The sequence below is a fragment of the Dicentrarchus labrax genome, unplaced genomic scaffold, assembly GCF_905237075.1.
Source record: "Dicentrarchus labrax unplaced genomic scaffold, dlabrax2021, whole genome shotgun sequence".
In the NCBI taxonomy this organism is placed as follows: Eukaryota; Metazoa; Chordata; class Actinopteri; family Moronidae; genus Dicentrarchus; species Dicentrarchus labrax.
Window position 1 is genome coordinate 3,664,774 of NW_026136708.1, and position 15,328 is coordinate 3,680,101.

The window sequence follows — 15,328 nt, forward strand, 5'->3', positions numbered from 1 at the left end:
TGAAATATTACAAGAAAATATTAAAACATTTTTCAATTCCATATAATGTTTTGTCAGAGCCACAGGGAGTCACTGTATAGGGGCTAAAGAGCAACAGAATTCTTATTTCATCCCGAATGTCTTGTGTAGTTAGAAAAAATAATTAGTACAACTAATCACCTCATTATTCATTCAACTAGAGGATTCTGTAGTTTGACGTAATCTCTAGGCCATACTGTACATACCCATATCCGAGGACTTCTCCCCCCAGTCCCCAGACAGGGTTTTGGGTTTGGTGGGCAATACTGGCTCGAAGTCGGACTTTGGTCGCGTGGAAGGCACCTCTCCATTGTGCCTGCAGATAACAGGAGACATTGAAAAGAAAGGGAAGAAACATTTACAAAAAAGCAAAATGGAAATACTGGAATGTGGAGTTCATAGTTTAAAACGCCAGAGGCGTTTAGACAGGTGCTGAACTTACTTGAGGTTTGGTGAGGGAGCGAGAGGCTTGTCTGGCCTCTTTGGCGGGAGGCTTCCGGGTCTGCCTTTTCCAGGAGGGGGGACCGGCTTCTTGGGAGGGACCACCGGCGCTGCAGGCTTGGATGGTTTGTGATCTGGCGTAGGCCTGTCAACTGAAACAGAGAGTTGAGAGAGGAGTTGAAAAGGAGGAGGAGAGGGGCCAAATTGTGGTCAATGTGTGGATGAGAAAGGAGAAAGCAAGTGGCAGAGAGGAGAAATTGTACACACGTTTGATGAAAATACCCTTTTAATCTGGACAGTCAGCTAGTCTTCAAGAGAGCACTATAACTCAACCTTCCTGTACTCAACTTTACAAATACACACTGAGGGGTAACTTAATTATTTCAAGTCTGAGTCACAAAAGGTTTATCTGTTTTTGTTTTCCTACAGAGCTCAAACAAGCACAACAAACTGATGTTCAACAAGGTTGTCTGCTGATAAAGTTTGTGCACAGTTGGTCCTATGACGTGGTTTACCTACTAATGACATTTTGTTCTATCTGGAGTTTCAGCATAGTGGCGCAGTTGTCATCAAGTATTCAATATTCAAAGACTAATGGCTTCAGAAATTCAGATGGGAATTACAGAAAGTGACTTTGATTTGGGATTTTGAGATCTGCTTCACTGAAAGCAGGTTTAATTCCTGATTTGTAAATGTGACTGATGACTTTATCAGCCTGATGAACTCATTAACTCTGAAGAGTCCAGAGCTGTTCAGCATATATTTAAGAAAGAAGATAGCTAAATGGATATTGATGCAGCTCACAGGTGATTGTCGCATCAAATGTGCCTGATTTTTATGCTCTAAATGCTCCATCTCATTTGCATTTGAAAGGGAGACTTAACATGTACTTGTTTACATGTGGGGATAAACTCGTCTGAAATGAGTTATGCTACCTGACATCGCTGTGTACTGAGAGTTGAAAATGACAACAAAAATCAAGAACAATAAGCTTCATTGGGACAGAGGTTGAATAGTTACTGGGCTAAACCACATGTTAGGAGATATTTATGGAAGAGAGAAGCTGGTTTATTTTGTCTGCTGTGATTGACATATGCAACTGGAAAATTCAAGGTTTCTGAATGTTCTTAAAGTCTCTTGAGTAGATTTAAGCTGCAGTAGATAGCTTTTTCCAATATTTGCTGAATCTTTCACTATATCCTGACAGTATTATATGAGACAGATAGTCTGTGAAAAAAGTCTGTGGTTCCTCTGGCTCTCCTAGTGCTCCTAATGGTATTTGATAAAATCCACCGGCCCCGAATGGAACATCAAAGCTGAGAGATTCCATTAGGAGCACTAGGAGGAGTCAGAGAAACTTTGTTTTTTCACAGATGATCTGTCTTATGTATTACTGTCTGAACATAGTGAACGTTTCAGCAAATATGACAAAAAATATATATTAAAAATAAATAAAAGTTACATACCGCAGCTTTAAAGCTGAAATAAGGTTTTATATAATAACAGTGTAAATTTAGTCAGTAACAAGACTGAATAACTGAACTGATCTATTTATTTTCTACACAACTACATATGAATAACTTATCTTTATTATCATTATTATTATTATTATTATTACTATTATTGAGTCAGTTTTGATTAAAAAGCTCTATAGAGCCCAACTGAATTCAATTGATTAGGTCTGAAATTCTTGTGAGGTGCCAAAGACGTGGCCCTCACAGCAGTATAGGCAAACGCACACACAGCTCACTTCCTGTGTGCAGTTCAGTAAGATAGGAACTGCATAGACAGCACGACTTAATATCATGTGTTATTCACTGTTCATTGATTTCATATGTTTTATCAGTTTTGTCTATGCTGTTTTTTAACAAACATACCATGTTGTAACTGTCACTTTAACATATTATACCTTTCATTCAATATTTTGCTATATTAATAAGAACACACTGAGGCTCAGAGAAAAGTAAAGGAAGAAAACAAAAACAAAAAAAAGAAGACAAAGAAACAATAACAAGGCACTGCAGGGACAGTTTTGGTTAAATTTCACTGGTCAGAATCAGCTTCAGAAAATGATGTTTTAGTCTGGGGCCTGCCAGCTGTGCTACACTATTGCACACACCTTGCTTAGGGTTGCTGAGAAATATGCAGCAGCAATGCAGATTTCCACCTTTCAAGTTTCAACCACAAGTTAAGTTCTTGTGGAGCTTTTATGTTGCTTGTTAGGGGACTTCAAAAATGCAATGCTGATTTGTGTTTCTTGCACAATTATACAGGGAATAATACACTATAGAGCAGCCCAGAATGCACAGTAACTCCCTTCGCAAAAGGAGCGTTGCTGGAGTCACACACACAACACAAGTTCAGGGCAAAGAGGAAGAGTGGAAACATTCAACAGTGTGTTGAGTAAGAGACTGTGCGGTCTTAATGTGTGTGCCAGCACTGTTACTCAAGTATATCTGGAGGGAGAGCAGCAGTTAAAGAAGGTGAGGATGAAGCTTAGAGGGCAAATGTAGGAGGGATGAATACGCTGAAAGAAGAGGGCAGAAAAAGAGACCCCTGAGGCGAACAATTAGTGGAAAGGAACATTTATTCAAGTACTGCATTTAAGTGGTTTTGAGGTACTTCTATTTTACTTTGTACTTCTTCTCTACTATATTCCGGAGGGAAATATTGTACTTTTTACTGCACTACTTTTATCTATTATTTATCCGATGGTTAGAGTTAATCGTTGCTTGATTTTTCCACAAAAACATATGATCCTTTTTTAAAATACAATACATTTTTACAGATTAGAATCAGCAGATTACAACCTTTTGCCATTTTCTTTTTCCTGGGTTGGGAACCACTTGACTAAACTGCTTACTGTATCATTAAAATAAGATCCACGTTGAGCAGCTACAAGAGTAAAATGCTGCTTACACAGTGACGCATCAGGGGCCGTTTTACTGCAGAATTACTTTTACTTTTGACACTTTGTACATTTTACTGATACAACTTCTATACTTATAAGGATGACCACCTGTAATGGAGTATTTTAAATTAATCCATCGGTACTTTTAGGATCCGAGTACTTCTAACACTGGGGAGGACGATACAGATGAATAAAAAGGAAGCAGAATGGCCCCTTAAAAATGGTCCATCTACTTTATCCCTGGGTCAATACAGGAGTTAATGGTGACATAGAATAATAGAAATAGAAAATTTGGAATTCTTTTTTAACAATAGATAGCTTTTGATGTGTGGTGCAAAGCTGTGAAGAACATGACGAAAAGGGATGATAAAATGAGAAGGTACAGATGGAGAGTCCTACCTCTGTCCTCTGGCCTGATGGGATGAGGCTTCTTGTCGGCACTCGAACGTCCGGCTTGAGAGCTGAAAAACGAAACATGTTCCACATAGAGTCACCACGTCTGTCTGACCTGACTGATTCAAGACGCTCAAGACATTGACAAGGAAGACGCACACAAAACCACACACCGCCCTCTACTAGGCATTGACAGACAGAAACAGATTTATTTTTTTCTCCATCTGGCATGTAAACACTGTACTCTGTGTGTATGGGCACGCACCCATTTGTGGTTTTGTTTGTGCAAGACATATACCCTTACTGAAAAAGACCGAGAGGAGAGGAGAGGAAGTCGACTATAGATTTACATATTTACTGATGTCTCCAACACACACACACACACACACACACACACACACACACACACACACACACACACACACACACACACACACACACACACACACACACACACACACACACACACACGAGTTATCTGAGTGTTAACTGTTAACTTCCTGTGCAGACAGGAAAACAATGATGCAAGTATGCATTTTGCAAACTGTAGATGTCTGTGCTGATCCCTCTGAAGCACTGCTGTTCTTACAGTAACACCACAAAACTGTGCTGAATTTTAGTTTCATGTTTGCTGCAAGAAAAACTAGAAAATTTCGATTTCAGGAGGACAACCATGTCGATCTGTAACAGGCGTTTTGAGTTGAATTAAAACTCTACATTTCAGGCTTAGTCCCCGTCTGTGAATATTATTGACTTGCTGACTTAGAAAGCCTTTTGAGAAAGGAAACAGAAACAAACCATGGCACATGGACATCCCCCCTCCCCCCCCCAAGCCACGGGGCTGACCTCAGCATCTGATTTCTGACGTATCATGCAAACAAGAAGCACATTTGGTTACAGGAAGACCCCTGTAAGACGTAGCTCTCCCATTTTATTTATGTGACTGTTATCACAATCAGTTAGCACCTTCAGACTGGAAACAAGCCCCGTCAGCACTGCTAGAAATTTAAAGGAATAAATTATTTTTAATTGGTTAATACATCGACCTGATTATTAAGGTCCAGGTCGTATTAATGTAATTACTTATATAATTAGAAATTACTGTTATATACTGCTGGAAAGTAGTGAAGAAAATGTAATATAACAAATCATCCTAGATCATATGGTCCCTACAGGTTTTCAATCACACTTCACAGTAGTATAATGTAAAAGGTGTTAAACTGCATTCTATGTGGTCTTAAAAAGTCTGAAATTTTACTTGGGAACCATGCAGAAATGTCTAATTAGTGTGTCTTGGCTGTACACATTTATAAAGGCAACTGTCATATAGCCACTAGTGTTTCCTTCTCACTCCACCTTCCAAAACAAGCTTTCCTATCCTGTTTTCTCTTTGGCTTTACTGAGCTGAAGTTTAAATGAATTTGAATTGATAATACAACAGTATTTCTTCTCCTACCAGCTCTCAGTCTGTCATATACTCATTTATAGTCTTGTTCTGTTCCACTGTCGTGATATTTTAGCCCATCACAATCTAACCAGACAATGCCATTATACTATTCATTATGCCTAGATGTCTGGAATCAACCTTGACGTTTAAGGGTGAGTGGAAACATTTATTTTAATGAGAGACTCGGTTAATGTGAAATGTGCTGAGACTGAAACTAACACGTAATTCAATACTACAATTACGCATCATATCAATGCAATATTTTATTTTAATACGAGGTAAATGCATTCAATATTATTATAAACAACTGAGCGTTTGTTGATGAACCATTGCAAGATGCATCAAAGTAGCACCTACTCCTCACACCTTCACCTGAGTTGATGGCATGTAGTGAGGTGCAGGGTGCAAAGTGTTTCTTACCTATGCTTTTTGATGGTGGAGGTGGCTTCTTCGGCTTCTGACAAAAACAGAAAGGGGGAGAAAAAAAGAAAAAACAGATCAGACGGACATGAAAGTGGATGGTGTGTCATTAACGCACTCTGACATCTATGTTCCCAAATACAGGAACCCCAACCCGGAAAGAAAGGGGAAAGGGTCAGCAAATTAGGTTTGGTCTAAATTAGGAAAATCTAATTATTTCCCAGAATTACAACGCAAACTCAAATGCAAAGAGGAAAAAGCTACGGAATTAACCTTCCCAGCATCTTTACTACAACTATTATTAATATTTAAATCTATGTCAGTTTAATCCAATTTAAGCTAATTAAATAATTACAATGTATGTTTTTTTTCCTTATCATTTGTAGAGGCATTTCACCAATCAGACAACGTGGCAACATAAACCAACAAGAAGAGTCTGCACTCTAAGAGATTGTAACTTGAACAAAGTTCAAACACTTCCAGTAAGTCAGCTGCTTTTGCTCTGTTTCCGTTCCCCATGACAGGGTAACATCTCTGTTAACTTTTTTTAGTTTTAAAAAAAAAATCATTGCTGTTTTTTTTAAATAGCTAAACCTTGTTTGTCTCGGTCTGATGTTTCCAGTCAGGATTTTGACCACAGCACGAAGACTGCACTTGGACTTGAGTGACATCCAACAGACAGTTGTAAAATTTCAGCTTTGGTATTATTAGATCTCGATTATTAGATAGCTGTATTCAATATGGTCAACCACAAAATATTACTAGACAGATTGAAAACTGGGTCTGACTTTCAAATCCTGTTTGATATTCACAGGCCAACACAAAGTGGTCCCCTTTCTTCAGAGAGTACAAAAATGACATGCGGAGTCTCCCAAGGTTCCATTCTCAGGTCTCTTCGGTTCAGCCTATGCATGCCAACACTAGCGCAGAATATGGAAATCAACAAAATATCTTAACCATCATAATTGTGTGGACGACACACAGATTTATGTAACAATATCAGCAGGCGACTAAGGTCCCATATAAGCAGTGAGTCAGTACACTGAACAAAATCAATGACTGGACTTCATGCACTCCACCTGTGCTGTAATTTCTACTCTCCTCTTTTTACTGTTTTCCTTTTATGTTATATGTAAAGAACTTTGAATTGCCTTGTGGTTGAGAGGTGCTATACGAATAAACATGTCTTAAGTAAACATGTATGTCAGTGCTTTCTATATGTTTGGCCAGAGGGTGAGGGAAATATGTTTAAGTTAAGTGTAAACTTAAACTATAAACTTTGTGTCTAAATTGACACAAAAACTCTTAAGCAAGGTTTTTAGGGTTCTGCGTGGCCTTGAAAGCAGATACTGTGATTTCAATGACCACTGTGCACTGCACAGACCATCAAACATGGAATACTGAAAAGAAATAGCAAAACATATGGACTTTGTCTTACTGTAGTATTCTGACCAGGACCTAAAACTTAATGGGTTCCATATACTATGAAAAGTGGTGGGAGGAGAGGCATGGTACAGCAAATGTGGCAATATACCAGGGTGCATGGTTTGAGACTGAGTGCATTTGCACTGTGCAACATTTATCTGCTCTTGCAGGCAGGCAGCGGTGGGCAATGCTACCTTCAGGTTCTTTTGATCACTTGAACTGGTGAAAACACATTCCGATAGATTCTTAAAATCACTTTACTTTAATGATATATATATATTTTTCCACTTGACACATCTAACTGCTCAGAACAATACTTTATTACAACCATGACAACAATGCCCTTGAGCCAGAGCATGTCTGAATGTTACCAGCATCTTTCAGTTGTGAGCTGTACAAAAACCATCTGAATGTGACAGGTACGTTCTCCATCTGCACTCTCCAATTTGAGCAGCACAAACTGTCAAAGTATGACTGCGTATGTCAGACCCACTGTTACCTTGATTCAACCTTGCAGCACTTCACAATTCAGTGAGTGGAAGCTAGAATTTGTACCATCCACCGTTGATATGTAGATCAGAAATGGGGTCATTATGGGAGTTTATGCAATAATGAAGAGGCTTAATGACACTCCAGATCCATTTCCAGTTTGGCAGTACCTTTTCAACACTAGTGTTCAAGTAGTTTGTGAGACTCTTGCTTTTTGACAATTAATGACATGGACTTCATTATCTTCATCCATTTCATTGTATCATGATTACATTTAACTGGGAGTGAATCAGATGTGATTACATGTGAGAGCTTACTACTTGATAGGCTTCATTGATTGTAATCTCTATCCACCTGTGGGCCGAGCTATCAGCAATCACAGGCTGATTGCTGGCGTCCATTACAAAAACAAGCTATTTACAATCCAGTCATATTATATAACTCCAGCGGCTTCACACTTAGAGCTACACACTTCACTTCAATTATCTCTTATCAACATTAGAGACCATGTTGCATCCAGAGAGGTCAAACTGAGCGTAATGTATCACAGCTTGAATAACTGTATTCTAAACAGCATTAAATAACACCAAACACGGAAAGTCACCACAGGTTATACGAAAATCACCTTCATCTCTGCATCAGACCTCTTTGAGTAAGAGAGTGAAATAAAATGGGAAGAAGACAGGCAGAATGTGTGGGAATTTGAGGGGGAGTTTGTATGTGCACATCTGTCCCTGAACATTTGACTTGGGTCTCGCCTACAAACATGCTAGTCATATATATATATATATATATATATATATATATATATATATATATATATATATATATATATATATACACTACGGTTTTATGTTTGTGGTATAGCAAGGCGGGCCAGTGGTTTTAAGTTTTTATTTAAGATGAACATCTTATCTAACTTCCTATCAGTGGTTTCTATCCATCATAGGAGCAGACAGCTTACCTCCTCAGAGTCCTGCTTAGGCGATGATTTCACTGACCCTCTCGACGTGGGAGTCTGCAATATTAACAGAAAGGACACACAACATAATAATGGAAAAAACATACAATCACCTTCTGTGATGAAATCTCAAGGGTCCTTTAGGTGAACATGGAGAACAGTAGGGACTACAAAGCACCCAGAGAGCACTTATACAGTCTGCTCAAACACCATTAACATGACTGGTTCACCGATCATTAAAGAAGCCTCGCAGGGAATTCTTAGCAATAAGCTCTTTACCCCAAAAGACATCTGGCTGATTATCAAGAGGCCTTATTATCCATGTGGAAAAGCCTTCATAGGAAATTAAACATCAGCATTTGTGATGTGGAAAACTTAAGCTGTGCTTACTGCTCCATAATATTAATTAGACAGTGAGGTACTGCACGCCATGTGTCAGAGCGGAGAATGAATGAGCAGTGTGAGGAATGGATTCATTATATCTCATCCTCCACTCAACACATTTTGTTTCATTTAACTCGTTTTGCTCAGTATCATTCATATGTGCTAAGATTTCTGTGGGGAAAGAACATTAACATGACATTTTTCTAGCCTCAAAATGTATTTTTCACTTCAATGGAAAAGTTTTTTTTTACAACAATAATTATTAAAACGGTAAAAAACTAAGTTCAAATGTTGACATGAATTCATCTGTGTGATTGGTTTAATCTCAGGGGAACATACACCAAAAACACTTTTAATACTCTGATGTAAAACTGCAATTGATTTCAATTAAAAATCAATTTGCTATGTGGGAATGATCACATTCATTTCCCTGTTGTTTGCATAGTGCAGGGCTCAAAAATAACGCTAACTAAAACCACCTAACATTTCCAGATGCACAGAATAATCAGAGATCCACTCCACACATATTTTAAGATATAGAAATGTTTGATAACTGCATATAATGTTGAATTTATTTTATTTTATGTTACTCAAACTCAATGATCTGCTGTGCTGTATGTGTGAGTAGCCTGAAGGAACCACAACTGTCTTTTCATGTGCAACCTTGTGTTGTTTAATGAGAATATAAATTACCTTTCACACATTTGTCAACAAAAAAACAAAAAGAAGCCATTTTTTATTGTATTTGTCCTGTAAGTTGGAAATTTCTACCCCACGCTTGTGTAAGTTACCTAAGTTGCATACTGGACCATGATCGGCTTCCAAGTTAGTTGTGATGTCACAAATCCTGCTGGTGCGTCAACACATTAAACTGAGATTCAAGGTGATCCCTTCCCCCCTTTCAGCAAATGAAGGTGAAAGCAGCCTCTGCACATACGTCGGTCTGCGCGGCTCATAAATAATACAAAGATCACCTTTCACCTTATGTTACATCTCATGCTACAATATAATACTACAGTATATTATGTTAACATGCAGATTTTTGCATCATATTCAATAGTATATTCATACTACATCTCTATATTAATACAAACACGAGGTACCATTGCAGTGCTGTACACATAAACTGAGGGCTGTGATGTTGGATGTTACAGGGACTGTGATAAACAAAAAACAAGATCCCACTGTTCAGGAAAAAAAGTTAACTTTTTGTAATCACAATAAATCATAACATTTTGAATTACACCAGTGTCATTTTACCATGTCATTTCTGTCTCCATATGCTCTTGTATAGTTTAGAATTATTATTCTATTCTCATTTTAACTTTAGATATTTATTATTATTTATTTGACTTTCTCTACTTATCTGTACAGATTGCTTGAATTCGATAAAGGCTAGTCTTTTTTTGTGATTACTGGTATTTTAGGGCTGCAACGAACAATTGTTCTCATTGTCAGACAATAAATTAAATTGCTTGTTTTGTACAACCAACAGGCCAAATAAGTAGCAGAATTAAGACCCGGAACTAAAGGAAATATTCTGTGTTTTTTCATAAAAAAAAAGGAATTAAAGGATTAATCAATTATTTAAATAGTTGACAACCGATAATCGTACTCATTCTCTGACCTCACCTCTTTCTCTGCTTCAGACAGCATGGTGACAAAGTTGTCGGGGAAGACACCCTCTCTGCCCCCGATCTCCCCTCGCCACCAGCCGGGCTCTCCTGTGTCCTGTTAGACAGATAAAAAAAAAGTGTGAATGGTGACAACACTTAATTTGTGTTCTTTGCTTTGTCTCTTCTTGTATGATGTGCCGGTTATTCCTTTATTTTGCAGCAAGACGCAGATTCAGAAGAAACTAAATAAAACATCACAATGTTAAAGTCCCTCTACTGTAGTAGGAAAGAAGATGTCTTGTCTGTAACAAACTGTAACATACATATATTTCTATCTTCTATATATTATCATATATTGTATTATAATGTACATACTACTATATATTGTTGTTAGATATTGTAATATAATGCATCTTTTTAGCGTTCTTCTTCTTATTATTATTATTTTTTTTTTATAATTTCACCTTGAGCAACTGTAACAAAACAAGTCCCCCCCCCAGGATCAATAAAGTATTTTTGATTCTGATGTAAAAATATCTGTAAAATTAAAAAAAAAAAAGGCAAACAACAACAATAAGCCATCTGATCGTTTTACACGCACTTCTCAACAGTCTCCACTAGATGGCAGTATCTTACTAAAATAGTCTTGGCCGGGAAACTGAAGGAGTCCTGGTTGTGTCACTGTTCTACTGCGATAGAACAACAACAACAACCCCTGAGTCAGAGTCAGAGTCATCCCACATGGACAACATGTCAGAGACAGCTGAGCTGAGCCAGCAGAGTCTGTGGATCTTTATGTGCTGCCTGGTTGTAACAGTTTCCTCCTGAATGTGAGTGACTCTACAGGAGAGACTTTGGGCCAAGAATAAAATAAAGCTCTCCCTTGCTCCCAGTGCTCGCATACGATTTGTATGAAAGAAGGAAATGAAGACATGCAATGTGCTCAATGAGTCTTCTTCAGAGCCATTACCTCCTAGCACATGAAAAGTGCCACTCAGTAACTCTGAGACGACTTCAGAAAACAAAAAGAACAGAGAAACCTTCCTGTGGGCACCCACAATTTAAACTTCTTTTCTTTTCTTATGATCAGTGCAAGTATCTGCTGCTCATTGCTCTAAAGAGGGAGCTGCAAGGCTGTTGATTTCTAAATGAATTGTAATACAGGATAGACTCTCTAACCACTAGGTCTGCTGGGAACACCGGAGTTCTGTTAGGCAAAGCCATAACTTAACCTGCTTCATCTATTCATTTACAGAGCTGATTAAGTACAGTCTATGTCCATTAAAAGGTTCAGTGTGTAACATTTAGGAGGATCTATAGTGAGAAATAGAATATAATATTCATAGGTGTGTTTTCATTAGTGTATAATCACCTGAATAAACAAATGGTGGAGTTTTCATTATCGTAGAATGAGCTGTTCCATGGAAGCCGCCATGTTTCTACAGTAGCCCAGAACAATCCAAACACTGGCTTTAGATAGGGCCTTTGCATGTTTCACAGCCACTTCTCATTCCCAGGTTGTCATATACAGGTGTGAGTGGTGTTCAGTTAGTTGCAATCTGAAACTCCACCACTAGATGCCACTAAATCCTACACACTGGTCCTTTAAGACACAAATGAGGAATTATTTCTTATCAAGGTGCACATTCTTTTTAAAGCCCAAACTGTGTTTAGTGTGACCTAGGAACACTTTGCACTTTATATTTTTATTTTATTATTATTCATGTCAAAAACGGAGATCACTGGTAATCAGGAGGGTGGGTTGTACAAAATGTTCTGTTTGAATTACATGTTCAAAATAAAAAAGGTGCAGTTTGTTTTGACACCATTCAACACAGAACATAACACACAGATTTTTTGCAAAATCACTCGGTTAATAGATCCAAGTCTATCTATTGTTAAAACAAGATATCAGCTTGGTTTTGAAGCATTCTGAAACTGCATGGTCTGTAAGTGAGGAGAAATCTGACTAATATTTTATTGACAGCTGCTGTGTTTGATCCAGTTTGATAACTAGAAGCAAAGAGTAATGACGGCCTAGTTGAGAGGCCAATTCGTTCAATTCGATGTTAAAAGAAAAAAAGAGCACCTAAAATCTGTTCTGCAGTTGGGATCAAGCACACCGACTGATAAGAGACAACCAATCCAGCAGGTTAGTTCAGCTAGTGCGGCTCAGTGCTTTTTCCTGTTCTGATTGAGATTCAGACACAGAAGACACTGTTCACTCAACTTTTTCACTGTTGTTTTATCTGCTGCAACTTTAATGCGATGAAAACTGACCTTGCTCAGGACGTGGAGGACATCGCCCTCTTTGATGGTCAGCTCGTCCTCATTCGTAGCCTCAAACATGAACGTGACCTTGCAGTACTCTTTTGCTGAGGACACAGAAATAATGGGCTCTTAACAAGGATTCATGGGCGGAAGCAAAACAGACAAAGAAAGCAAACAGAGCATACTAGACACCGCTATTTGTTATTCATGTGAGCACACAGACGAGCACAGAAGAGTTGACACATTTCTCTGGGATATAAACATTCGAGAGCATCTCTCAAACACACATACGACAAAAGGTTTACAATTCACTACAAGTCTTTGCAGTATTTGCCTGTGATATTTCATCACATCCAAACTGAACAGTGGAGCTGTAACTAATGACAGACGCAAATCATGCTAATAGGGCTAACACGCCAACTGTAGAAGTAAAACAGAAAAAAATGTCTTCCTCTCACACTCGACGACGATCTTGTGACACTGAATACACTTTCCACACGTCAAAGCATCCCTATCAGTACTTTTACGGTGTTTTACCTTTGGATTTGCCGTCCCCGTCAGCTCTCTGCGACTCTGTCATGTTGGGATGGGCGGGCTTTGCAGCAGATGGTAATGATGGGATTGGCTAAAATGAAGCAAAACCATACAGATGGAAATGATTTAGCGCACATGGAGTCGATATGTGGCTTCATGTGGACGGGTCCCCGTCTATGAGACAGTCTGTGTCTGAACTGAATGAGTGGAATCATCTGATCGTGACTCTGTGCTATTAGGTGTAAATGTTTATGAATGATGCTGTTAATTATGGGGTTAGCAGGTAGGCATTGTAGAGGATATGGAAAGAAAGAATAATTATTGAGAGAAAGGAAACAGAAACAGAAGGATTGAACCTTTTTCCGCTTTACAGGGACTATCTGACGTTACAACTTTGATGCAATGTTGGATGCAAAAAAAGCATACTACAGGGAAATAAAAAGGATCACTACTATGCTGTGGCACAGGAATTAACAGTGTTCAAAAATTGAAAATGTCACAAGCAGGGTGCTTTATGTCCTGGATACTGCTGCAGACGGAGGGGACAGCAGTAAGTGGATTATATAGGCCAAATGGAGACATCCTGTGAAGAGGAGCGTGTGAGAGCATGCGACATGTGGTGGTATGTTAGGAGAGGAGGAGAGTGAAGGAAGCTGTGTTAGTGGTGAAAGAGAGTGTGAGGGCTGTTGTGAAGAGGGGAGAGAGAGAGGGTGGAAAAGAGGGGAGAGTTTCAGAACGCAGTTACATGCTACACTAATTCAGCTGTGATTTGTTATTAACTGTTACATCTGTATGTCAGTATGTCATTATGAACACATCAGTATTGCCTCCCTTGTGCTTACTGTGTCAGTGCCAGAGGAGTAAAGACATTAAAAAAACTGGGAAAAAAAGACATGTTAAATTGGGTTTCCTTCAGGTTTTCCATTTCAGAATTCACACCGGCTAACATGATATACAGAGGCTCCAACCAGTTTGAATGGTCTTTCCTGAGCTCTGAATTTGTGGTCATGTGCACGTGCTGATGGCAGCAAAACAAGTGTATTCACAACAAACACAAGCTTCACATGAATCTGGATAAGTTCCTTCAGTGCAGACAGTAGACAACAGCGTCAGGCTGAACATTTGAAAAATTTAAATTGCAAACTGCTAAAGATAGGTAAATAAGCCCACTACAGTTCATGTGATTAGCATACGTTGCTGTTAAATAGGACCTGCTGGCAGGCTGTTTTGACAGAGTGAGGAAATAATACACAGCGTGATGTTATCAGTCCAACAAAAAGATTACTGGGTGAATGAATCCATTACAAGCGCCTCTGACTAGATTATTCCTGTTGACAGAAACAGATCGGCTGCTTCACCATATCAGAGAGCTTTGATTCTCTGCCCAAACCCAACTGGACCCGACTGACCCGCAGGGCTCGGGCCCCAAACTGCTGCCGTAGGTAGGTGTATATTTCCTATTTTTTTAATAATGCATGTGACTGTGATTAGTGAGTGAATCTGTTACGTATTTGTTTTGATAATAATTTGCACTATATCATATAGTATGTACAATGTAGTTTACCTTGGCTTGTGATAAACTATTTAAAATGATTATAATCATCAGTATCGCTTAAATACGAAGGTAACAGAGCACATTTTCCTCCTGGAGGACATTCACAGAGTTTCACTCCGTCGTACACAAAGGTGACAGAAATAGTAGAAAAAAAGAGCGCTTCAGAGAGCTTCTTCTCACCTCCACACACGGCCAGTAACTGCATGGAGTGGATGTGAATGTTAGACTGTCAGTTTGGGAAAGATTGGGAAATTCCGACGTTGGAAAGGTGCGGGGGACCGGAGTATACTGGTCCTTTACAACATGTCAGAATTTACTCCTGCTTTTCCCACATGTTCAATTTCAGATGCCGTTTCCTATTCTTATTTTGCACCTCTGAACAGGAATGTCTAAAATATTGCATGAGCCAAAGCAAAACCTTACTGCAGTCTTTAGTAAATAAGGACAACTGCAATTATTTAAC

General features: G+C 38.7%; 1 protein-coding gene and 1 long non-coding RNA gene across 3 annotated transcripts in view; one reads left to right on the forward strand and one right to left on the reverse strand.

The window, feature by feature from the left end:
* The window catches only part of cd2ap (CD2-associated protein), a 57,285-nt gene that overhangs the window by 15,624 nt on the left and 26,333 nt on the right, over window positions 1-15,328 (reverse strand). The window contains 9 exon segments of the mRNA XM_051408465.1: window positions 225-334; window positions 461-611; window positions 3,770-3,814; window positions 3,817-3,831; window positions 5,631-5,667; window positions 8,509-8,562; window positions 10,522-10,620; window positions 12,786-12,880; window positions 13,314-13,401. Of these exon segments, the coding sequence (XP_051264425.1) occupies window positions 225-334; window positions 461-611; window positions 3,770-3,814; window positions 3,817-3,831; window positions 5,631-5,667; window positions 8,509-8,562; window positions 10,522-10,620; window positions 12,786-12,880; window positions 13,314-13,401 (694 nt within the window).
* On the forward strand, window positions 2,559-6,802 carry LOC127368044 (uncharacterized). Of its 2 annotated transcripts, XR_007885579.1 has the most exons (4): window positions 2,559-2,942; window positions 6,017-6,112; window positions 6,253-6,331; window positions 6,445-6,802. It is a non-coding gene; the product is annotated as an uncharacterized LOC127368044 (long non-coding RNA). The 2 variants fall into 2 exon arrangements; XR_007885580.1 differs by lacking the exon at window positions 2,559-2,942 and adding an exon at window positions 2,949-3,077 and having other exon boundaries at window positions 6,253-6,802.